This window comes from Chiloscyllium punctatum, chromosome 7 (genome assembly GCF_047496795.1).
Source record: "Chiloscyllium punctatum isolate Juve2018m chromosome 7, sChiPun1.3, whole genome shotgun sequence".
NCBI classification, from domain to species: domain Eukaryota; kingdom Metazoa; phylum Chordata; class Chondrichthyes; order Orectolobiformes; family Hemiscylliidae; genus Chiloscyllium; species Chiloscyllium punctatum.
Genome location: NC_092745.1, coordinates 88,107,518 through 88,133,348, shown reverse-complemented (window position 1 = coordinate 88,133,348; position 25,831 = coordinate 88,107,518). Strand labels below are relative to the sequence as shown.

At 39.1% G+C, this 25,831-nt stretch overlaps 1 protein-coding gene across 3 annotated transcripts in view; it reads left to right on the top strand.

The window, feature by feature from the left end:
- The window catches only part of spata6 (spermatogenesis associated 6), a 99,667-nt gene that overhangs the window by 53,856 nt on the left and 19,980 nt on the right, over positions 1-25,831 (top strand). For all 3 annotated transcript variants that reach the window (XR_011961156.1, XM_072574257.1, XM_072574258.1), the window contains 3 exons: positions 3,274-3,382; positions 6,064-6,110; positions 10,293-10,474. Coding sequence is in view for 2 of the 3 variants with exons in the window: in XM_072574257.1 (XP_072430358.1) it covers positions 3,274-3,382; positions 6,064-6,110; positions 10,293-10,474 (338 nt within the window). In the remaining variant the exon portion in view is untranslated. The remainder of the gene's footprint in view (positions 1-3,273; positions 3,383-6,063; positions 6,111-10,292; positions 10,475-25,831) is intronic.

The window sequence follows — 25,831 nt, the reverse complement described above, 5'->3', positions numbered from 1 at the left end:
TGACTATGTAATTGTACTTATTGCGATCAAGAAACAAATAAAATTGTCAAGTAAGAACAGTGTCTGTTATGCAAAGACCCTGTGGTTGTATATCTTCTGCTAATGATCATTAAACAGACCCTAATCAAAGTATAGGCAAAGAAAGATTAGTGATAGTGAACTATATCAAACAATCCTTAATCTAAACCACTGGCTTGTAGCAATTGAAAATACCAAAAGGTGCTAGTAGTGGAATCAATGTCATACCACATGATGAGCAGCTGCACAGAAATCCATGCAGCAGCCCTCCATCCCGTCCCCCAATTCAGCCGAAGAAGTCCGAGAAGAAAAGAAAATTTTGAATGCAAGTGCTTTACCACTTCAAGAGCTTTACTGTTTAAGAATATACCAAGTTAGGAGTTGAGACAATTACTTACAGAGAGATGCTGCAGCAGCAGTGGAAAAGCAACAAAGCAAGTCCACCACTCCAAAGAAAAATTTGCATCAAGCTATTGGTGACAGATTGAGGGAAAAGTGTATGGGTTAGAAAAACTGAGAAAATCAGCTATACTTCGAAAAATACAGAGGCCTTAGTGAAAGAGGATCTCTGACAGCAAAAGGAGGCTCCTGAAGCATTTATTTAAGGTGGAAGAGAGCAAATTTTTAAAAATCTGGTTAAAGACTCTGCAGAAGAAAAAGATCAGAAAACTAAAGATTTAAAAGGACCAATGCTAAGTAATTAAACTGTGCTTTTGAAGGCAGGTTTTATATAGTCCACAGCTAGATAACTATGTATTTAAAAATTTCTGTAGAAGGAAGACTGTAAGACCATAAGACATAGGAGTGGAAGTAAGGCCATTCGGCCCATCGGGTCCACTCCGCCATTCAATCATGGCTGCTGGGCACTTCAACTCCACTTACCCGCATTCTCCCCGTAGCCCTTAATTCTCCGAGACAACAAGAATCTATCAAGTGCTTGGTGCAGTGACCAGTGGGAAAACTCTGAAAATGGTGTGTAAGTAGTACAGAAATTATTAACTAAAAATAGCCAGTTAATTAAAATTCAAAGCTTTATTTGCCAATCTTTTTCAATACTCTGTATTGTATATAAATAAGGAAAATACTGTATTAGGTCTCGCAAACTATGCAATAATTAAATTTAAAACAATTGGTGAATGTAAGAATACAATCTTAAGGAACAGCAGATTACTACCAGTAATTATGATGGTGAAGATTTAAAATAGCTTCGCAGCAGTAAGAATTAAGAAAAGCATTGTCAAAAAGTGATTAAAAAATATAATTCTTTCACAAAAATTCAAGGTTACAGAAGGACTTTAGAGAAGAACAGAACATAACTTTGGATATTCTGGAGGAAACAACTCTTAAGATACTATATAAAATACATTACAGAATTACCTCAAAGTCAAACACTAAATTCACAAGACACAGTTACAGAGCTAGGAAAGGAAGGAGGTTACCCAAGCAAAAAGCTCATTATGGTCAAGCCATCTCTTTTGGAAAAGAGGCCTAAGGCATTCATAGAGGAATTTGTGATCATAACTATTTGGGGTTCACATAAATTGTTTCGCTGCTAAATGTAAACTTGATACAAGTGCCAAGTAACCAATCCTGTTCAGATTGGTTACCGTGACTGAACAAGCAGAAACTATAGCCTGCAGAGATGGAATGATGTTCGTAAGTAGAATAATGGTCAAGACCATAGATCTGATGCAGGTCATACTGCAAAACAAAGCATAGGATAATTGAAAATGCTTACATCGTTTGTAACATGCATGATTGTGTCTCAATATTCTTAAGAGGGGTAGAAGGGTCCCACTATTTCCAAGAGAACTGATCCAGAAGCAAGCTGTTGTCAACCAACCAATCAAGAGGTAACTAGTAAGTACCATGGCAGATCCCAAAAGAGAATAAAGAATCCATTGAGATTATTTATGATGGCACAAAATAAATGTTTCACATGACTGAGAAGAAATGGCCAGCAAATCAACAAAAGTCTCCATGAAATTCAAGACAGAACAGAACTATGCTATCATTCACCAGAATTGTGTTGAAGGATGCTAGAGCAAGAGTCCAGTGAGTTGGCTGAGAGCAACTACTTTGATCTCTGACTACATTTCACTATCAAAGATAACTTACTACTGTACGACAGAAGACTAATTATCCCAGCTTCCCTTTGAGAATATGTATTGGAAAGGACACACCGAAGAAACTGGTGTATAACCAAGACCCAGTCAGCAGTGTGGTGGCCAAAAATCTCAGAGATTGTATCTCATAATTCATTGTGAAGTGTGATTGCACACGATTTTCTAGTCTGGAATACACTACTGTCATTAAAGATAGGTCAAAAAATAAATTCAACTAAGACTGTAGTGAATAAGAGTGAGCAGCACAATCCATTTGATCTTTAACTAATGTTTAGCCAGCGGAACAGTCAATGATTGTGACAAAGTTAGTGCTATTGTGCAATAATTCATCTTGTTAACTAAGATAATTCCACTCCTGTGAAGTTTAATAGTGGTGTATCCTCTACAACTGATTATCAGATAGGTCCTAGAAAAAGTATAAGCAGTATAGACTGTCAGAGGTTGTAGATACCATGAGGCACAGCCCCATTAATATATGGACTGCTCATCCACTTTGTTGTGCTCCCTAGCTGGATATAACTACTTTCTTTGACAAATCCCAAAATGAACAATAAAACCTCCAAAACAATTCACAACATTTCCAGACACCTTTGCAATCAGAGGAGTTCATAAAAATTACCTGATGTGAAATTCGCATGCCTTGCCGTTAAGGATAGTGTGATATTAAAATATTGCTGCATTACAGGCTCCCTGCCCATGCTGGGGAAGTCCATATAGAGTTGCTTTGGGGAGGTCTCTCTGGGAAAAGTGCCTTCCAGCAAAACTATGCTAGGCTACTGTAGGGCTACTTCCAGTCATGCTGTAGAAATAAATTCCACACCTGTTGTATTTCAAATGAGATATGAGTGCTTATTTTCCTGGTTAGTTTGACTTGAATAGTCTCAGCACTGTTGAAGAAATGTTTATGGTATCATGACTAATAATCCACCTCTAGGCAATGCTGTTCATTTATAGTTGGCGTGTTTCTGTACTGTGTTCTGCTGCATCAAAACTTCATTGTTTATAGTTTAAGATGATCTGATGGTATAACAAATTGGAAGATTAGATATGGTATCTCCAATATATAAAATAAACATGAATAAATGTAATACATTACTTAATTTTTATCTAAGTTTTTTGTATTTTTCAGGTTGATCATAAGTTGTTGCCACCTGATGATTTGTACATTGCTTCATCTTCTCTTACTTCTAAACCCAGTTCCCAGAAGAACTCACCTCTGGGTTCATGGATTTATAATGGTAGGGGCAAATGTCTCATATGTTCTAATTTGCTAAATCTTTTACTTTGATCCATTTATTTTAAAATTAGATAATTTTATAATTTAGTTAAGTTTAAATATGGTTGATAGTTGAATCATGGAAACATCAAATGGTTACAGCACAGAAAGAAGCCATTCATTCCACTGTGCCTTTGTTGGCTTTCTGCACGACAATTCAGCAAGCTGCAGACATTGCCCTGTCCCTTTCTGTTCAGGTGCTTTTTTTTACTATACTTAGGAGATTTTACATATATGTGTATACACTGTCAATATATCATGACTAAATTGCAGGTTTGCAGCAAATTCAGGTCCTATTTATTGCAGCGACAACTAAAGTGAACATAATCAACCCAATGTATCTTAACAACATTATTCCCTTTGGTGCTTAGGCATGTCATTTGTTTGTACTTGATAGCAGACATCAAGAGGTGGTTGGCTTCTTATTTTCTACATGAATGACATGGCTCATGTTTCATGGTTCCTTACTTCTGGAATACAGCTAATATTGACTGTGTTTCACGCAAACTTGCTTCTCACATTGCCCTCATGTGGAATTTTGTTGAGGAAGACCATTGGCTTAGCACATGTGGCTGATCTGAGAGGCAGCAGTATTAAACAACACTCAAAAAGCCTGATACAATCCAACACAGCTGTAGAAATGCCTGCCATTCCTTCTAACCGAGCTACTTATGCTGGTAAGGGCATGACTATGGCTATACTCCCCTGAAGAACTATCACTTTACCACTTTATCACTTGTATTCATTAGAGAATGAGATGCACTACATTCTTGTATGTCTGGTGGTCACCTATTCATTCCCTTCATGCACAAACTTAAGCTTTGAGGTAACCACACAGACAAAGTTAAAAATCACACAACACCAGGTTACAGTCCAACAGGTTTATTTGGAAGCATTACCTTTCGAGTGTTCCGAAAGCTAGTGCTTCCAAATAAACCTGTTGGACTATAACCTGATGTTGTGTGATTTTTAACTTTGTACACCCAGTCCAACACCAGCAGCTCCAAATCATGACCACACAGATATGTTGCATTGCAGTGGTGTCAGCTACTGCTTAAGCTCTAAACATTGAGAGTCAAGCTGCAATTGTAATTGATCAAACACAAGAAATGTCCTGGGGTTTCCTCAAAGAACAGGAATATGCATGTCATGTAACTGAGTTATCCTGTTAACTGTATTTATTAGACTATTGACTAAATTAAAATAAATAAACTTAAGACTTAATAAACACTCACCAACTTCTCACCAATAACCTGCACTTTATATGTTCGTTAACTTAATTAATTTACTTAACTGCTTTAATCTATTTTTGTCAAATTTTATACTAATGAAAAATTAGGAAGCCTTTAACATTAACATTCCTCTTTATTTATTTTTAACTTTATTCTGATTAAACACTAAATGTAACTATGTGATAAAATATATAATATGTAAAAGGTGATAAGTCAAAGCTTATGTATTTTATCAAATTTGATTACTTTTTGTTTTATATTAGTTTGTCCAGATAAAATTGGCCATCTAACAAGTCAGTAGGGGAAGAGAGGTACTCAATTTTCTAACCGCCACCAATAAGGGATCAGCCTTCAAAACATAGAGTCATAGAGATGTACAGCATGGAAACAGACCCTTCGGTCCAACTCGTCCATGCCAACCAGATATTCAAACCCAATCTAGTCCCACCTGCCAGCACCTGGCCCATATCCCTCCAAACCCTTCCTATTCATTTACCCATCCAAATGCCTTTTAAATGTACCGCCCTCCACCACTTCCTCTGGCAGCTCATTCCATACACGTACCACCCTCTGCATGAAAAAGTTGCCCCTTAGGTTCCTTTTATATCTTTCCCCTCTCACCCTAAACCTATGCCCTCGTGTTCTAGACTCCCCGACCCCTGGAAAAAGACTTTGTCTGTTTATCCTATCCATGCCCCTCATGATTTTGTAAACCTCTGTAAGGTCACCCCTCAGCCTCCAATGCTCCAGGGAAAACAACCCCAGTCTGTTCAGCCTCTCTCCATAGCTCAAATCCTCCAATCCTGGCAACATCCTTGTAAATCTTTTCTGAACCCTTTCAAGTTTCACAACATCTTTCCGATAGGAAGGAGACCAAAATTGCTCGCAATATTCCAATAGTGGCCTAACCAATGTCCTACATAGCCGCAACATGACCTCCCGACTCCTGTACTCAATACTCTGACCAATAAAGGAAAGCATCCAAACGCCTTCTTCACTATTCTATCTACCTGTGACTCCACTTTCAAGGAGCTATGAACCTGCACTCCAAGGTCTCTTTGTTCAGCAACACTCTCTAGGACCTTACCATTAAATGTGTAAGTCCTGCTAAGATTTGCTTTCCCAAAATGCAGCACCTCGCATTTATCTGAAATAAATTCCATCTGCCACTTCTCGGTCCATTGGCCCATCTGATCATGATCCTGTTTTAATCTGAGGTAACCTTCTTCGCTGTCCACATATTGTATTATTTTAGTTTATTTTGCAATTTGCAATTTTGCTGGCATTTTGTACATTAGTGATAAACCTTTTGTCAGACGTCACTTAATTAACTGATAATGAGAAGATCTATATTGCTATGTTATTATCTAATAGATCAGTCATTATGCTTTGTGTGTCTTAATCTTTTCAGATCCATCACTTCGTGGCAGCTATGGACCAAGCAGGACTTCATTAAATGTATTTTGCTTTAAATATTGTTCCAAGTATCTCTTGAGAATTGTGAACCATATTGGTAATAGATGTTGCATTTCTTTGACTTCAAGGACAAGCGAATCAAAATAGTGAACAGTCCTTTTGTTACACTGTTTCCCTTTCACCAATTTCTAAAATTCTTATATTCTATACGTATTCTGATTTGGCAGTCTCATAGTAAATCAGAATATAGTGCAACACCATAGTTTTACTATAAATATTTCTCTGTTGAGACTGCTCTTAAAAAGCCAATATTGTCATAAGTATCAGCCATTGAATGGACATCAATGCACTCAGCTTTTGTTAGAATCCTCTGTTCACTTGTACACTACTGGAGCACATGGTTTCAGCTAATTATGCAAACAAAAAGTTACCAAACATGTCAGAAAGCTCTGACAAACTTTGCGGGGAATTATGTAATATCTGCTTTCTCTAACTTGGACCAGTAAAGAGGCAGGTTATCAGGTAGTGCAAACTGCTGCAAGATCACCTGAAGCTGTCAACAAAACTAACTTAGTTATAAAGTATCTTTCATGTAATAAAACATTTCAAGACACTTCACTGCAACAGCATAAAACAAAACATGGCACCAAACCATAATAGAAGCTGTTAGGTCAGTTGACCATGAAATTGATGAGATATGTTCTAAGGTATGTCTCAAGGGATAAAGACAAGGAAAAGAGGTTTAGGCAAGGAATTTTATAGCTTAGGGTGGAGGCAGCTGAAGACATGACCACCAATGGTACAGCAATTAAAATTGGAATGCTTAAGAAGCCACAATTAGGTAAACATAGACATCTGTAGGATTGTAAGACTGAGGGAAATTACAGAAATGGGCAGAGGCAAAGCCTTGGAGGATGTTGAAAACAAGAAAAAGAATTTTAACTTCAAGATATTGATTGATAGGTGCCAATGTAGAATGAGACAAGAGCAGAATTTGTTGTCATTTAATAAAAGGCGGAATGATCTCTTAACTCAACTACTCCTGAAATTCTGATTTTCCTTGCCAATAAGCTTTTCCCTAACTTTTCCCTCATTTACATTTGAAAATTTGGATATATATTATTTCTACGTAAACATTGACATGAGAAAAGTGGATTTGTCAACCACAAACCCATCTTCACTGGTCATAGAGTCATAGGGATGTACAGCACGGAAACAGACCCCCGGTCCAACTTTTCCATGCCAACCAGATATCCCAACACAATCTCGTCCCACCTGCTAGCACCTGGCCCATATCCCTCCAAACCCTTCCTATTCATATACCCATCCAGATGCCTTTAAATGTTGCAAACATACCAGCCTCTTCCACTTCCTATGGCAGCTCATTCCATACACGTACCACCCTCTATGTGAAACAATTGCCCTTTAGGTGTCTTTTATATCTTTCCCCTCTCACCCTAAACCTATGCCCTCTAGGTTCTGGACTCCCCCACTCCAGGGAAAAGACTTTATCTATTCATCCTATCTATGCCCCTCATGATTCTGTAAACATCTCTAAGGTCACCCCTCAGTCTCCAATGCTCCAGGGAAAACAGCCCCAGCCTGTTCAGCCTCTCCCTATAGCTCAAATCCTTTAACCTTCGCAACATCCTTTTAAATCTTTTCTGAACCCTTTCAAGTTTCACAACATCATTCCGATAGGAAGGAAACAGAATTGCTCGCAATATTTAAACAGTGTCCTAACCAATGCCCTTTACAGTTACAATATGACCTTCCGACTCCTGTACTCAATACTCTGACCAATAAAGGAAAGCATACGAAACACCTTCTTCACTATCCTATCTACCTACGACTAAAAACATTGGAATTCCTGCAGTTCCACACATGTAAGATTTGGTCTTATCACAACCTCATAAATAGAACCCGGACCATCTGTTCACCATGCAAGCCTAATGCCAAAATAGGGTGCACAAAAGCTATCCTAGGAGATAGTTACTTCAGACTGGAGACTGTGACCAGTGGAGTGCCACAAGGATCGTTGCTGGGTCCTCTACTTTTTATCATTTACATAAATGATTTGGATGCGAGCATAAGAGGTACAATTCGTAAGTTTGCAGATGACACCAAAATTGGAGGTTTAGTGGTCAGCGAAGATGGTTACCTCAGATTACAACAGGATCTTGACCAGGTGGGCCAATGGGCCGAGAAGTGGTAGATAGAGTTTCATTGATAAATGCGAAGTGCTGCATTTTGGGAAAGCAAATCTTAGCAGGGTTTATACACTTAATGATAAGGTCCTAGGGAGTGTTGCTGAACAAAGAGACCTTGGAGTGCAGGTTCATAGCTCCTTGAACGTGGAGTCACAGGTAGATAGGATAGTGAAGAAGACGTTTGGTATGCTTTCTTTTATTGGTCAGAGTATTGAGTACAGGAGTTGGGAGGTCATGTTGTGGCTGTACAGGGCATTGGTTAGACCACTGTTTAAATATTGCGAGCAATTCTGGTTTCCTTCCTATCGGAAAGATGTTGTGAAACTTGAAAGGGTTCAGAACAGATTTACGAGGATTGGAGGGTTAGAGGATTTGAGCTATAGGGAGAGGCTGAACAGGCTGGGGTTGTTTTCCCTGGAGCGTCGGAGGCTGAGGGGTGACCTTATAGAAGTTTACAAGATTATGAGGGGCATGGATAGGGTAAACTCTTTTCCCTGGAGTTGGGGAGTCCAGAACTAGAGGGCATAGGTTTAGGGTGAGAGGGGAAAGATATAAAAGAGACCTACGGGACAACTTTTTCACACAGAGGATGGTACGTGTATGGAATGAGCTGCCAGAGAAAGTGGTGGAGGCTGGTACAATTGCAACATTTAAAAGGCATCTGGATGGGTATATGAATAGAAAGGGTTTGGAGTGATATGGTCCGGGTGCTGGCAGGTGGGACTAGATTGGGTTGGGATATCTGGTCGGCATAAATGAGTTGGACCGAAGGGTCTGTACATCTCTAATACTGTATGACTCTGTCAGATTATTTTTTGTTATATATTGCACAAACTCATGAACAGGTGCAAGGATATAACCTTTGGTCCTAAAAAATGCTCAATCCATCCAGGACAAAGCAGCCCACTTGATTGACACCAAATCCACAAGCATCCACTCTCTCCACCACCAGACTCAGGAGCAGCAGTATGGTCTGTCTACACGAGGAATGCAGAAATTTCCAAATGATCTTTAGCATCTTTCAAACTCACAACCACTTCCACAAAGAAGGACAAAGTTACCAGATACATGGGAACATCACCATCTGCAATTTCCCCTCCAAGCCACTTACTATCCTGATTCACCATATCACTGTTCCTTCACTGTCACTGGGTCAAAAATCTTGAATTTCTTCGATAAGGGCATTGTGGGTCAACCTATCGCATGTAAATTGCAGCAGTTCGAGAAGGCAGCTCACTATCACCTTCTCAAAAGCAGCTAGGTACAGGCAGTAAGTGCTGGACAGCCTGCATTGCCCATGTGCCACAAGTAAATAGGAAAAATACTATGAAACTGACAGTTAAGAAAATGCAAGCTTTAGTGCTTGGTTCCTTTTCTTCATGATTGTTTTGTCCTTACCGATCAAAATTCTTAAATAGTTTGATCTTAGCATGTGATATGAGGTGTGTCTTTTGGGGTACCTTTGCCCTCACATTGTTTTTCTATTGACGGTCAAGAAAGTTTTTTATTTTTCAAGAATATGTAATTGAAAATAATTGGTTTGAAAGTGTGACGTTAACGTCGGCATTTTTATGCATGCATTGGATTGAAAGGAATGCATGATAGGTGCAAAACCTTCATTTATGTACCAATACATTTTCCATGACAATGCTCATGAGAGATTGAAAAATACGTGATTTATATCAGGAACGTAACAAAGGACAGTCAGAAAATACTGAACCAAATTTTTACCTTAACACTATTTAGACATTATCGTCTACTCAACCACGTTCGTTATTAGAAAGAAAAAGGCTGTATTTGATAATTATCAACTCAAATCATAGCATAAGCAATTTGCTCATTTAACAAAAGAGAGTTGCTGTTTTATGTAGTCTCTGCCAATTAAAAAGCATGAACAGACCTTAATTTTGAAGCATAAGGATACCACTGAATTTCTAAAGACTGGTATTTGCCAAGGACAAGGCTTCCTTTGTGTATTTTTAGTGATAATTACAGCTGTTTTATTATCTTCTAGATGATCAAGAAACCTCGTGAGAAAGATCTGCAAGATAATTCTTTTGAAGACACTGATGAGCTTGTTATGTCAGAACCAGCTGGCAGACAACTCTCCCCTACCACAACTTCAATGAACTATTTAACAACCTCATCCTTCCAGAAACAAAGCCCTGTGTTAAATCGATTATCTCTTCGAGAAAGGTATTTATTCATTCTTTTCTTTTAAATCCATGCACATTTAAGACCACTGATGTGTATATTTATGTCTGTTCATGTATTGTATATGTATGTAAATGCACCTTTTTAAGGTTGATGAATAATGTTTATACATTCTGGTGAGTTAATACTTCTGATCTGATCATTCCCTTTGATTGTGCAGGTTAGACATTTTCTTTTCATTCACAAGATGTGAGCATCGTGCTCAAGCCAGAACTCATTGCCATCCTTAATTATCCAGAGAGCAGTTAAGCCACCACATTGCTTTGGGTCTAGAGTCACATGTAGGCAAGACTGGGTAAGGATAATAGTTTCCTTCCCTAAAGAACATTAATGAATCAGATGGATTTTTACAATAATTAACAGAGGGTTCATGGTCGTCATTAAACCCTTAATTCCAGATGGTTTTAAAAGTGAATTCAAATTCAAATCTGCCATGGTGGGATTGAAATTTAGAGCACTACCTGGGTCTCTGGATTATTGGTCTTGTGACAATATGACCAGCCCATTATCTTCCATGAAACTAGTACCATCATACCTTATCTTCAGTAATTAATTGAATCAATTCTTGATTCTTTCATTCAAATTAAGGAAAACCTAGCTTTTGCATTGGAGCTATATTTTCACCACTGTGCTTAATGTTTCAGTTATAAAATGTTGTTACCGGTGAAACACTGCTATGATGCCACTGATGCTATTTTCAAACTCAACACTGTAGTCAATGTTTCCTCTTAAATTCGGACAAATTAGAATACGTTCACCAGCAGGAAGCAGTGCTATTTAAAGCAATAATGAAATATTTTCAGAAGCTGCTGAATGGTTTTTAATGAGAGTTAATAGAAGTATTTGGTCATCTATCCTGTTGTTTAAATTTAGGTGAAAGTGAGGACTGCAGATGCTAGAGAGTCAGAGTCAAAAAGGGTGGCGCTGGAAGCACACAGCAAATCAGGCAGCAGCTGAGGAATAGGAGAGTCAACATATGGGGCATAAGGCACAAGTGAGGACTGCAGATGCTAGAAATCAGAGTCTAGATTAGAATGGTGCTGGAAAAGCACAGCAGGTCAGGCAACATCCGAGGTGCAGGAAAATCGACATTTCGGGCAAAAGCCTTTCATCAGGAATTCAGGGCATAAGCCCTTTGTAAGGAATTCCTGATGAAGGCCTTATGCCTGAAATGTTGACTCTCCTGCTCCTCAGATGCTTCCTGACCTGCTTTGCTTTTCCAGTACCACCTTTTCTGACTCTACTATTTAAATTTGCTGAAGTATGCAATGAATCATGTGGCTTATGTTGAAGGCCATAGTTCTGCCTTCCAAGGTTCTGCTCAGATCACTTGCTCCTTGTCAATAATGCATTAGTTTCTATTCCACTTGGCCTGCAATTTGATACCATGGTTCCTATAACCTGTGTGTAACCTGCACACATATGAACACAGTGCAAATAACAAATCCATAGTTCCATACAAAATGACATTGAACAAATTATAGAAGTGCTTCAACAATGCACCCAATGCTAAACTACACAGAGGGAGTCCTCCATTACTCACCAGACTGTATGTTACGATTTGTTATGGTTGTATAAAATGTGCAGCAGACTTAGGTTAGCACAGACTTGGCCACCCAGTATATGCCAAGCTACTGAGGCAAAGGAGTAAAAAGAAGACTTGGGTGGTGAGGGGAGGGTAGATGGGGAACACAACTAACACATCTCCAAATCAGTTAAACAGTTCCTGATCAGCTCGTCTGATTGCAATATCAGTGAATGTAACCCCAATTCTCTCATCAACTACAATCTCAACCTTACCTTCCCTCGATTACTGACTATCCTCATGCTTAGTTGGCCACAGTCCTGAAATAAAAGCTACCATAAAACAAAAGTTCCAAACCTACTTTATCAATCAAACTATTCAATATTCCGTACAAAGTCTAATTTTAACCTGCACATTTGTTTAGTGCCTTTCTTCCAAGTGCTTTTACATATCCAGGTGCTCCTGCACCGTGACACCCCAATGGCTACAGCATGGCTGGTATAAAGCTGCGAATATTCCTCGGGATAGTGCCTCAACAGTCCTTCGAATCTCCTCAAGCACATTTTGTCATTTTGCTGAGAGATCATTCATGTCATCTTGGGGGCTGGTGTCATAGACATGATATTAGCAGTCTGAGCTTGTCTGACAATAGGCTTGACAATAAGCATTTCCTACAATCTCAGTCTGAAACTTCCCTTGCAACATTCAGATGTTACTTGGCTTCTGTTTGTGATGTAGTCGAAACTGAGAAATTGGCTTCCAGATGCTGCATTTTGAACAGCACTGGAAAGAATGGACACCTAGTTCTGCACAAATCTCCATACCATGTTGGCTACCAGATTCCTTCGCATTGCTTGACAATGACCAGAAATTCTGGTAGACTGGAGAATATATCAACTGTCTCTGTATTTATCCCTTCTCCTGTATGCTGCTTAATCAAAACTCCACTGAGTACAATTGACCAACCGTGCAGCTTAGCAGTAATATCTGTTGTTCTGCTTTTGTGCATTTGAAACTTTGGATAACCTTTTCCCACTCTTGCTGATACTAATTTGCTGCATGAGTGATACCAGAGCACTATATATTGTCTCCACAACAGACCAGATAGTTCAAAGAATTGTTATGACACATAGAGAAGCTTTTCAGCTCATATTTGACATTACAAATTCTAGCCTCTACAAAAGCTGATTTAACATGAAATGTTAAACATGTTGGTTTTGTCACAAGACTTGATTAGGTAGTTTGCTGGCATTAAGAAGCTGTCTTAGTGTAACATATGTCTGAAGTATCACAGTGTTTAAAATCTGACTAGCAATCCTAGAGTATCCTTCAATTAACTGTACCTGAATGCTAACTGATAGTCATTCAATTGCTATTTAGTAACAGTCCATTATCATTGATGTTAAGTTCATCAGTGACAGCAATTTTGAGATTGTGTATAAAAAAACTAAAAATGAAAATTTAGGCAGTAATTTGCTTCAGTCTTGCTGTGTCTGAAATGAAAAGCAAGGTTTTCAATACATATGTTTTCAGTAAGAAGTATATCAACATGAGATTCTAAACTCAGGGGTCATGAATGTCATTTTTTAAAAATTGATTTGTGACCTGTTTCACAGCTGCTATATTGATTGCAGACCATACATTTAGAAATTGCATTTCTTTTCCAAGAAATTGTTATTGATTCAGTTCTTTATGGGTCACTATGGCGAGGGTTTTAACCAAATGTTCCTCAGATGGATCCAGGAATCATTTAATTGACCTGTTTTTCTAGCTTGGTGTCCAATTTTCCAATGTTCATGAGCTGATATTCATCAATAACAAATAAAAATTTTTCCTAAGACCATACTGCAAAATCATCTGATATTTCTACTAATTCAAAATCTTTTACTCCAATGTAATCTGATCAACACAGAAAACTATAGCTTAGAAACAAACATCAATTTCCTAGGACAGTTTACAAATACACAATTACAGTTACGTGATTTTCACCCTCATGTTTTACAATATCAATAGTTCTGCATTGATTTGTAAATGTGGTCTTTGATAGTAGTGGTCACAACGTCTCAACTTTTAACCTGAGTTTTATACTTGAATATTATAGTTAGTTCCAATTTTTTTTTGATGGAAAGAATGTTATTTGGAGAAAATAATTGAACTAAATACATCGAACTATGAATGTTTACAGAAAATAAACAGCCTCAGTATGTGTGTGGTACCTTTTGTATGTAATATAAATATAATTACTGCCTAAATACAAAATAACTGTTGTTGAGTACTGCTGAAAGAAAATATATTTTGTCAAAGTCTGTACTCTTCCACTCAGGAGAACTCGCACGAAAACCAATATAAAGGGAAACCAATGCTGATTGTTTTGCAGTTTGATTCTGATTGGTTGAGGTATTGCTGTGGAGAATGTAGCAGAAAAAAGTGACTGATAGTTAATTGTTAAGCTTTGCTTAAATTTTAAGGCATTCCCTCAGAAATGAATCAGAGAATGGCTGTCACCCATTTTATTGAGTTGAAACAGGCAATGTGTGACTGTATTCTCCGTTGCTCTCAACATGGTCTCCTGTACATTGGGGAGATAGGATGCCAACTTGCAGAATGTTTCAGAGAACATCTCTAGGATACACACACCAAACAACCCCACTTCAACTCCACTTCCCAATCGGCCAAGGACATGTAAGTCCTGGGCCTCCTCCCCTGCCAAATCCTAGCCACCCGACACCTGGAGGAAGAATGCCTCATCTTCCGCCTTGCGACCCTCCAACCACAAGGCATCAATGCTGATTTCACCAGTTTCCTCATCTCCCCTCCGCCCACGTTATCCCAGATCCAACCCTCCAACTCAGCACCACCCTCTTGAACTGTCCCACCTGTCCATCTTCTTTCCCACTTATTCGTTCCACCTTGTGCTCTGTCCTATCAACATCAACCCCACTAGCATCTACCTATCACCTTCCAAGCTATCTACCCCCCTCTTATTTATCTCTGAGCAGCCCCCAACACAACCACCACATTCCTGATGAAGGGCTTATGCTCAAAATGTCAGCTCTCCTGCTCCTCGGATGCTGCCTGACCAGCTGTGCTTTTCCATCGCCTCACTTTTTGATTACTAAGTACAGCTCAAGCAAGAGAAGGGGTGTTTAAAAGAGAAAATTCAGAGGACAAGGAAGGCAAGCCTACTAAATGCCTTCATAGCCAACCTATCTATATTTGACACAAAATTCAAAGAATTATATCCCTGAACCCCTTAGTCTCTCTGTTCTACAACACTACCCAAGACCCTACTTTCAACTGTATAAGTCCTGCCTTTGTTTGTTTACCAAAATGCAATACCTCACCTTTATCTAAATTAAACTCTATTTGCCTCTCTTCACTCCATTGACCCAGTTGATCAAGATCTCTTTGTAACCATAGATAACCTTTTTCACTGTCCACTATACTACCAACTTTGGTGTCATCTACAAACTTATTAACCAGGCCTTCTATATTCTCATAAAAATAATTTATGTAAATCACAAACAAAAGTGAACCCAGTGCTAATTCCTGTGGAACACTGCTAATCACAGGCCTCCAGTCCAAAAAACAACTCCACCATCGCTCTCTGTCTCCTGCCGTTAAGCCAATTTTGTATCCAATTGAGAAGCTCACCGAGTCCCATATGATCGAACTTTATGAATTCGTTTACCACGCAGAATCTTATCAAATACTTTACCTCAGCCCAAGTAAACAATATCTACCGCTCTGCCCTCATTAATCTTCCTCATAAAAATTAATCAAGTTTGTAAGACATGATTTTCTTCACACAAAAGCATGTTGACTATCCATAATCATTCCTTGCCCCCCCAAATGCATATAAATCCTATCTTTCAGAATCACTTCCAACAACTTATCCACCACCAAAATCAGACTCATAGGTCTATTGTTCCCAGGCTTCTCCTCACATCCCTTCTTAAACAAAGCCACAACACTAGCCACTCTCCAGTCATCTGGCAACTTCACCTGTAGTTATAAATGATTCAAATATTTCTGCAAGAGCCCCCACAATTTCTTCCCTAACTTCCCACAATGTTCAGGGATGCACTGGATCAGGTCCCAGTGATTTATCCATCGTTATATTTTCTAAGACCTCCAGCACTTCCTCTTCTGTAATGTGAACATTAATATTTATTTTCCTGAGTTCTGTAGCCTTCTCTAGTTCTTCCCAACTTAGAGGATAAGGCCATAAAGATGGAATTGGATACAGGTGCAAACATGTCTCTGATTCCCGAATGAATATATAGGGCAAAGCTAAAGGCACTGCTATTGAAGCTTGCCAGGATTAAGGAAATACATGGAACAGGTGATGCCACTGAAAAGCTGTGTAGTGGTAAAAGTATAGCTAAATGACCAGTATGCTGAAACTGTCTCTGGATATAGTGAAAGAGACTATTATGCATAAGTCAGATTAAAGAAATCAAAGTTAAAGTTTGGCATGGTTAATAGGCTGGCAGACTCAAGGGTGTAAGGAAAAGGAACTCGAAAGGGTTTTTTCATGCAGAGAGTGGTGTGTGCTTGGAATAAGCTGCGAGGAAGTGATGGAGGTTAGTACGATTACAACATTTCAAAAGCATCTGGATGGCTATATGAATAGGAAGGGTTTAGAGGAATATCGGCCAAATGCTGGCAACTGGAACTAGATTAATTTAGGATATCTGGTCGGCATGGATGAGTTGGACTGAAGGGTTTGTTTCCATACTGTACGTCTCTATAACTCTATGTCTTTAAGAGAACCCTGGAGAAATGAACTGTTGAAGCATAAGGCTCATCCAAGAAGCCTGAAGGCACATCCAGCATCATACACCATGCATCCTAAGGTGGAGACTGAACTTGAATGGCTGGTGAACCTTAAAGCATTGACATCAGTAACCACCAGTGAATGGGCCACTCCAATCATCCCAGTCCTAAAAACAGAAGGCGTATTGAGGATTTGTAGTTACTTTAAGGTCACAGTCAATCCAGTCCTGTGTGCAGATCAATACCCACTCCCACACATTGAAGACTTGTTCACTGGAAGGCTGAGGGAAAGAAATGCTCAAAAATTGATATATTGCAGGCCTACTTGCAGATGGTGTCTGTGAAGTCCCAGCACCTCTGACAATAGTGATACTTGGGGACTGTTCTGCTACAAGTGATTGCCTTTTGGCCTCATGTCAGTGCCAGCTCTAATCCAGAGGGCCATAGATCAAAGTTTGAGTGGATTGCCAAGAATCTAGGGTTGTCTGGATGATATTTTGGTTGCTGGATCCTCTGAAGAGGAGTATTTGAAAAACCTGGAAGAAACCCTAAGCAGGTTGCAGGAACATGGCCTACAAGAAAAGGGGAGAAATGTGAGTTCTTAAAGACTCCATAGAGTTCCTGGGCCATGTAATTGATTGCAAGGAACTACACAAGGCACCCAAGGAGATTGAGGCTTTCATGAAGGCTCCCACACCAGAGAACGTGTCTCAACTGAGAATCTTCTTGGGATTTGTAAATTACTATAGCAAGGAAAACGGTGATATGGAAATGGACCCAGGAATATGAGGAAGCTTACCAGGAGGTGAAGTCAGAAGTATTGACACCTTTTGACTCGAAGTTGGCACAGCAGTTGGTATGCACCGCCTCACCTTAAGGGGTTTTGCACTGTACTGTCTCACATCTTGCTGAATGGAGAGCATGTCAGAGTGAAATTACTTAGTGCAGATCAGCCTCAGCATTGAATCAATGATATTACTCATCTATTAAAATTTGAACTGACTTTGCTGAAAGTTTGTTATTTAGGCGCAAAAGTGAAGACAACATCTTACAATTCATTGTATCAAAAAAACAGGTTAGATGTTATCCTACATTCCTTACAACTTCAGCAAGCACCTGGAAAAGTGTCCAGATAATATTTGCTGACATTTTAGAGCAGCTACTATATAGATAAGTTATGTTAGTGTACAGTTTGCCCATTCAACTAAGATAATACATAAAATGGAGAGTTTTTTCTTTTCTTCACTCAGATGAAAAACTAAAAGACAAAATCATATCAATTCATTGTTATGTGGATACTTATATCAGCAGGCAAATGAATAGCAGTACCACTGACTGCTGCTGCTTAAACCGACATTGCTGTCATGGTATGTCATGCTTCTCAGTCTTGTGCTATTGTCACACATTGACAGTAGCTCACCTGAAATATATCTCTGCCATCGGAGATCCAAATACATGTAGGTCGACTCTTCTTTCTGCTGCCCTCCACTTTGCCCTGTAGAAGAAATCACAATAGCTTTTCAGCTGATGAAATGGCCTAAATACTGACATTTTATTTATCAATGTAACGTTTCAGGGTTCCTTTTCACTCTTACAATTTCAAGCAGCTCTTCCTTTGCCCTATAGTTCATATGTGGATTTCGTAAGTGACAGCCATAGTTTTCAGCTTATGTTTTTGAAAGAAGTATGAGTTTCATCAGTCTAAAATCATTTTCTGAATTTGGTCGAGTTATGTAATAAATTTGACATAGATTCTTTCACAAAATAAAATAATTTTCTCAGGTTTATCCCTTATGCATTCTGATTCACTTTGGCACATACAATCATAGAGTCAGAGAGATGTCCAGCACGGAAACAACTCATCCGTGCCAACCAGCTGTCTGAAAATAATCTCATACATTTGCCAGCACTTAGCCCATCTCCCTCTAAACACTTCCTATTCATATGCCCATTGAGATTCCATTTAAATGTTGTAATTGAAACAGTCTCTACCACTTCCTCTGGCAGCTCATTCCATCCTTACGCCACCCTTTGCATGAAAACATTGCTCCTTAGGTCCCATTTAAATTTTTCCCCTCTTACCCTAAACCTTTGCCCTCTAGTTCTGGACTCCCCCACCCCAGGGAAAAGATCTCATCTATTTACCCTATCCATGCCTCTCATGATTTTATCAACCTCTATAAGGTCACCCCTCAGTCTCCAATGCTCCAGGAAAAACAGCCTCAGCCTCTCCCTGTAGCACAAACCGTCCAACTCTGCCAGCATCCTTGTCAATCTTTTCTGAAACCTTTCAAGTTTCACAACATCTTTCCAATAGAAGGGAGATCAGAATTACAGACAATATTTCAATAGTGGTCTAACCTGTACAGCTGAAAATATGTTGCTGGAAGAAGGGCTCCTGAAGAATGTGTCCTGAAGAAGGGCTCATGCCCGAAAAGTCAATTCTCCTGCTCCTTAGATGCTGCCGGACCTGCTACGCTTTTCCAGCAACACATTTTCAGCTCTGATCTCCAGCATCCGCAGTCCTCACTTTCTCCTCTAACCTGTACAGCGGCAACATGACCTCCCAACTCCTATACTTGATGCTCTGAGCCATAAAGAAAAGCATACCAAACGCCTTCTTCGCTATCCTATATACCAGCAACTCTACTTTCAAGGAGCTACAAACCTGCACACCAACGTCTCTATGTTCAGCAACACTCCCCCGGAACTTACCATTCAACGTATAAGCCCTGCCCTGATTTGCCTTTCTGAAGTGCAGCACCTCACATTTATCTAAACTAAACTTCATTTGCAACTCCTCGGCCCAGTGGCCCACCTGATCAAGATCTAGTTGCACTCTGAGGTAACCTTTTTCACTGTTCACTACACCTCCAATTTTGGTATCATCTGCAAACATTCTAACTATACTTCCTATGTTCACATCCAAATCATTTACACAAATGACAAAAAGCTGTGCATCCCTCATCAATCCTTGTGGCTCACCACTGGTGACAGGCCTCCAGGATGAAAGGCAACCCTCCACCACCGCCGTCTGTCTTCTGCCTTCGAGCCAGTTCTGGATCCAAATGGCTAGTTTTCCCTGCATTCCATGTGAGCTAAATTTGCTCACCCAGTCTCCCATGAGAAACCTTGTCGAACACCTTACTGAAGTCCATGTAGATCATGTTCAGTGCTCTGCCCTAATCAATCCTCTTCATTACTTCCTCAAAAAACTCAAGCAAGTTAGTGAGACATGATTTCCCATGCACAAAGCCATGTTGACTGTCCCTAATCAGTCCTTGCTTTTTCCAAATACATGTAAATCCTGTCCCTCAGGGCTCCCTCCAACAACTTGCCTACCACTGATGTCAGGCTCATTGGTCTACAATTCCCTGGCTTTTCCTTGCCACCTTTCTTATATATTGGCACCACGTTAGCCAACCTCCAGTCTTCCAGCACATCACCTGTGACTATTGATCCAAATATCTCAGCAAGTGTCCCAGCAATCACTTTCCTAGCTTCCCACAGATTTCTTGGGTATACCTGATCAGGTCCTGGGGACTTTATGCTTTTTAAGACATCCAGCATCTCCTCCTCTGTAATATGGATATTTTTCAAGATGTCACCATCTATTTCCTCACATTTAATGTCTTCCATGTCCTTTTCCACAGTAAACACTGATGCAAACTACTCATTTAATATCTCCCCCAACTCCTGGGGTTCCACGTACAGGCTGCCTTGCTAATCTTTGAGGGGCCCGATTCTCTCCCGAGTTACCCTTTTGTCCTTAATGTATTTGTAAAATCCCTTTGGATTCTCCTTAACCCTATTTGCCAAGGCTATTTCATATCCCCTTTCTGCCCTCCTGATTTCCCTCTTAAGTATACTCCTAATGCCTTTACACTCTTAAAAATATTCATGTTGACATTTGTACAGTTACTTAAATAAAATTATGTCATGTTGAGTGAACTTTATTTCAAATAAAATCAGAAATTGCTGGAAAAATCTTTTTCTCACTGCAATCAGTTCTGAAGAAGAGTCACCAGTCCTGAAATGTTGACTCTGCTTTCTCTCCACAGATGCTGCCAAACCTATGAGATTTTCCAGCAATTTCTGATTCTATTTTTGTTTCTGATTTCCATCATCCACAGTTCTTTGTTTTTTATTTCAAACAAAGCTTGTTTAAGATGAACAAATACCTATTGAAGATACTTAGTTTTATCAGGTGTAGCTATATAGTCCTGTGTTTTTGTGTTCATTGCATTCTATTTGGGGCAACACCTCTAATTAACTATAATTTCTGTAAATTCTCTTCGATAAATGTGTTTAAATTAATCTTTTATTGATGATTCAATATATTTTGTAAATCCATCTCATCTTCAGTCCAATTTTGTACTCAGTTGGGACTTATGCCACTTATGCCATCTGGCCAGTGTTTGCATCTCCTTAGAACATATGGGTTCTCTTTCATGACGGTGGACAGAAAGGACTTGAGGCCAGAGCTTAAATATAGAACACAAAAAGTGATGAACAGGCAACCGCAAACTCTCCTTTCACATTTTCTCATGCATCTCCAAGAGTAGAGCCCTGGAGATCAGTCATTGATTCTAGATTCCTAGAGAACAGCAGGTGCAGACAACCCTAGGACTAATCGAAATGTCGCAATGACTTTGAGGATCTCATTTTCATCAAATAAAGTGGCAATGCATTTGCTCTATACAATAGCGCAGACTAGTGGGTAAGAATGGCAAATGGCTGAATTCTCTATTTGTTGATTCGAAATCATTGTTACAATAATTTCTTATTCTGTGAAATACAGTGGATGGGTGGTGGATGAGTGAGACAAAAATATTGGATGCAAATGAATTAACTATATGCTATTTGAAATTTAACAGGAAATGAGCAATCGCACACCCATAATATAACTTGAACGTTCACAGAAAAAATTTGGCTGGATTTCAGACACATGTTTTCAACAAATGCCATTCACGTTTGCTTCCAAAAGAAAAATGGTTCCGTGTTTCTTGATCTAAAGGTTATTGGATGCAGGAAACATTTCATGCATTCAATCATTCATAGAAACAGAAAGTGCCAGAGAAACCCAGCAATTCTGGCACCATCAATGGATAGAGAAGCAGAGTAACATTTCAATTCCAGTGTAGCTGTTCTTCAGTACTCTGAATCCAATCATTCATGTTTGATTCTATATGGAACGTTTTGTTAGCAACAGTTAAGCTTCCACTGCAATAACTTGCCAATGAATCCTTTTATTTTCATTCATGGTATATGAACTTCGTTAACGTGGCCACCATTTGTTGTCATTTCTAATTACCCTCCTAAAGTGGATGATGATAACTTCAAACCCCTACGTTCTGTGTGGCGCAGTACTGTTGGAACAGGAGTTCCAGGAACTTGGTGCATCAAAGAGAAGGGACAATGATACATTTGATATTCAAGTTGATTTGAAACTTAAAGGGGAATTGCAAGCAGTAGCATTCCAATATGTTTGCTTATTTTTACTTCCAGATGGTTGGTGTTGAGAGTTAGAAGTGTTGTCAAATGAATTTTATCAAGTTACTGCAGTGTGTCTTTTAGAGGTAGATTAGCGGGTGGCACGGTGGCTTAGTGGTTAGCACTGCTGCCTCACAGTGCCTGGACACGGGTTCAATTCCCTGCCTCAGGTGACTGACTGTGTGGAGTTTGCACATTCTCCCTGTGTCTGCTTGGTTTTCTGCCAGGTGATCTGGTTTTCTCTCACAGGTGAATTGCCCATAGTGTTCGATGCATTAGTCAGGGGTAAATGTCAGGAAATGGGTCTGAGTGGGTTACTCATTGGAGGGTCGGTGTGGACTTGTTAGGCCAACCAAATGGCCTGTTTCCACGCTGTAGGGAATCTAATCTACAGTGCCTTGTGCATTGATGGTGGATGGATTAAATGTTTAAGGATATTGATGAGGTGCCAGTCAAGTGGATTGCTTTGTTCTGGATAGATACTTCTTGAGTGTTGTTGGAACTGTATTCTTCCAAGAAGCTGGATAACATTCCATTACACTCCTGAATTGTTGCTTGTAGCTGGTGGACAGGCTTTGGAGAGTCAGGAGGTGGGTTACCAGCCACAGTACCTTAGCCTCTGACCTGCTGTTGTAGCAAGAAGATTCAACAACCAGTTAACTTTCTGGTCATTGTTTATGTATATAGTGAGAATTCAGTTAAAAATCACACACCAGGTTATAGTCCAACAGGTTTAATTGGAAGCACACTAGCTTTCGGAGCGACACTCCTTCATCAGGTGATAGTGGAGGGCTCGATCGTAACACAGAATTTATAGCAAAAATTTGCAGTGTGATGTAACTGAAATTATACATTGAAAAATTGATTGTCTGTTAAGCCTTTCATCTGTTAGAATACAGTGATAGTTTCATTTCTTTCTTGAAATCAATTTTTCAATGTATAATTTCAGTTACATCACACTGCAAATTTTTGCTATAAATTCTGTGTTACGATCGAGCCCTCCACTATCACCTGATGAAGGAGCGTCGCTCCGAAAGCTAGTGTGCTTCCAATTAAACCTGTTGGACTATAACCTGGTGTTGTGTGATTTTTAACTTTGTGCACCCCAGTCCAACACCAGCATCTCCAATTCATGGGAATTCAGTGGTGGTGATGTTATTGATTGACAAATAACAGGATTGAATTCTCCCTTTTTTGAAGATGGTCATTACCTGGTACTGTTACTATTCAGTTATCAGCCTAAGTCAGAATGTTTTCTAGGTTTTGCTGTATATGGAAACCATAGAGTCACGAATGGTATGGAATGCTGAATATCAGCAAATATTTCAATTTCTGAACTCAAGCTGGGAGGATAGTCATTGATGAAGCATCTGAAGATGGTTGAACCTGAAACACTATCTCAGGAACTTTTGCAGTGACATTCTGGAGCTGAATTGGATAACCTCCAATAGCAACAACTGTCTTCTTTTATGCTAACCATGACTCCAACCAATGGAAGTTTTTCTCTCAATCTTTCTGGAGATCGTGGATGTCTCAGTCAAATGTCAGGAGTAGTCACTCCCACTTCATACTTCCTGAGAAATGTTCACAATCAACCAAGTGCATTCATGACTGAACAGAAAAATAACACTGTTTTCATTATCCCTTCACAAAGCCACAAATAATTCATATTTTGCCCAAATAAAGAACAAAATTAAACTGAAAATACTAATTTAATTATCCAAATGGTTATGCCATCCTGCAAGCAATTAACTAAGTCATCCATTAAAATATTTTTATATAATTTGATTTAGTCATTACATGTTGGTATTTTGAGGATTAAAATGGGATTTCCTGTATTGTTGCAGTTTTGAATCTGCCTATCAAACAGGTGTTAAAGACGAACATTATGATTGAGAACATTCTGTTACAAAGGCAATTACTAGTGTACCACTTAAACTGAGTTTGTATAATGAAGCTTATGTGGTCAACACTGGTACTGGTTTTGACTGTTAAAATATTTTTTCTCCTTTTCTAGTCCACCAAAGGTCTACTCACAGCTGCATATTGATCATTTATGATATTAGCAAGACCACACAATGACAACTTACCTTTTATCAGTACTTTAAGTAAAACTTGTGATAGGAAGTTACCCCTTTAGTTTATAAATGAGAAGAAAATTGTTTCATGAAATGTCAAGATGTAATGTAAGCCTTTTATCAGCGAAATTTATAAAGCTGAGCACAACGTGCTGTGAAAGTCATTTCTTGAGGATCTTAATTCACAAATTTAGTCAGCAGAAAAAATCAAAAATTGTAGTGTTATGAACCAGACCAGACCGTTTCAAAATATTTTAAGAAGGTAGCCGAGGCTCTAACTTTCTCTTATTTTAAAAGTAGATGTGAGTGGGTGTTCCAGATTTGACGCAACTGGTCAAACCACTCGACTTTATTTAAACATATAGTTAAAATATAAACAAACGAAAGAGGAATCTGAAATAACTAAACTGTTGGAAAAATTAACTGAATAATATATACAGAACCTAGTACTAATTAACTAATCCAATATAGCAACATGCCATAAACACACACCTTGGTGAAAAGGTTAATTCAGACACAGATTCTTAGGTGCAGTTTTCAAATCTAGGAGGGAACAACATCAAGAGAGGTTTCAGCGAAAGTCACAGTTGGGAATCATTTGCTGAAGCTTGCAACCCTTCTGGGACCCAAACAGCCTCTACTGCTCCAGCTAAAAAAAATTAGAACGCCTGATCTGGGGGACACTGGCTACTGTCCTTCCATTATTAAATCTGTTTTTAAAAAATGTAAAGGCCTCTTAAATTATTGTTTTAGGCTGGCTCCATTAGTCACTTCTGCACCTCTGCCTTTACAACCTCTCTTCAAAATCCCATGAGAAAATAATCTTTTAAAGTGACAGTATTGTCACGATTTTAAAATAAACATTGGTGTCTAGCCTTACTCAGGTTCTTTTTGAGCAAGTTTGAAACACATATCTCTAAAATTTCTCAATTTTGTGGAATGCTAGTTTAGCATAAAGTGACAGAACACAATTCCTCATAAAGCAGATGTAGCGCTATGCAACATAGACAGTATTTTAGCAGACATTTCAACTTCAGTAGCTTGAACATAGTCCTTGCTGAACTCATCATCCAAACACGCGTTCTGTAGACAAGTAGGTAGCTTCTAAAGAGAGAATTCTAGTTCTTTTTATTCTTAGAATTTGAGATTTAAAAGTTTCCAGTAATGTTTGCTACGTGTGTGTGTGTGTGTGTAAATAAGTTTGAAGGATAGATCTTTGAGAACTTTATGATGTCTTCCAACAGTTCAGTGACCTGTTGATACTCAAGGCTGAATTGCCGTCAGAAGACAGGTAGCTAATTCATAGGAATCAAAGGCCTTTTGTCCAAAGATGACAGAAAAATTCCAAAATTAGGGACTAGACCAGGTACCTGGAGTTGACCTCTTGCTGGAAAATCAGGAACTTGTCCTTCAGACATGCTTTGGGGTCCTCCCTGCTTGCTTGGCCAGAACTGCAGTGGTAGT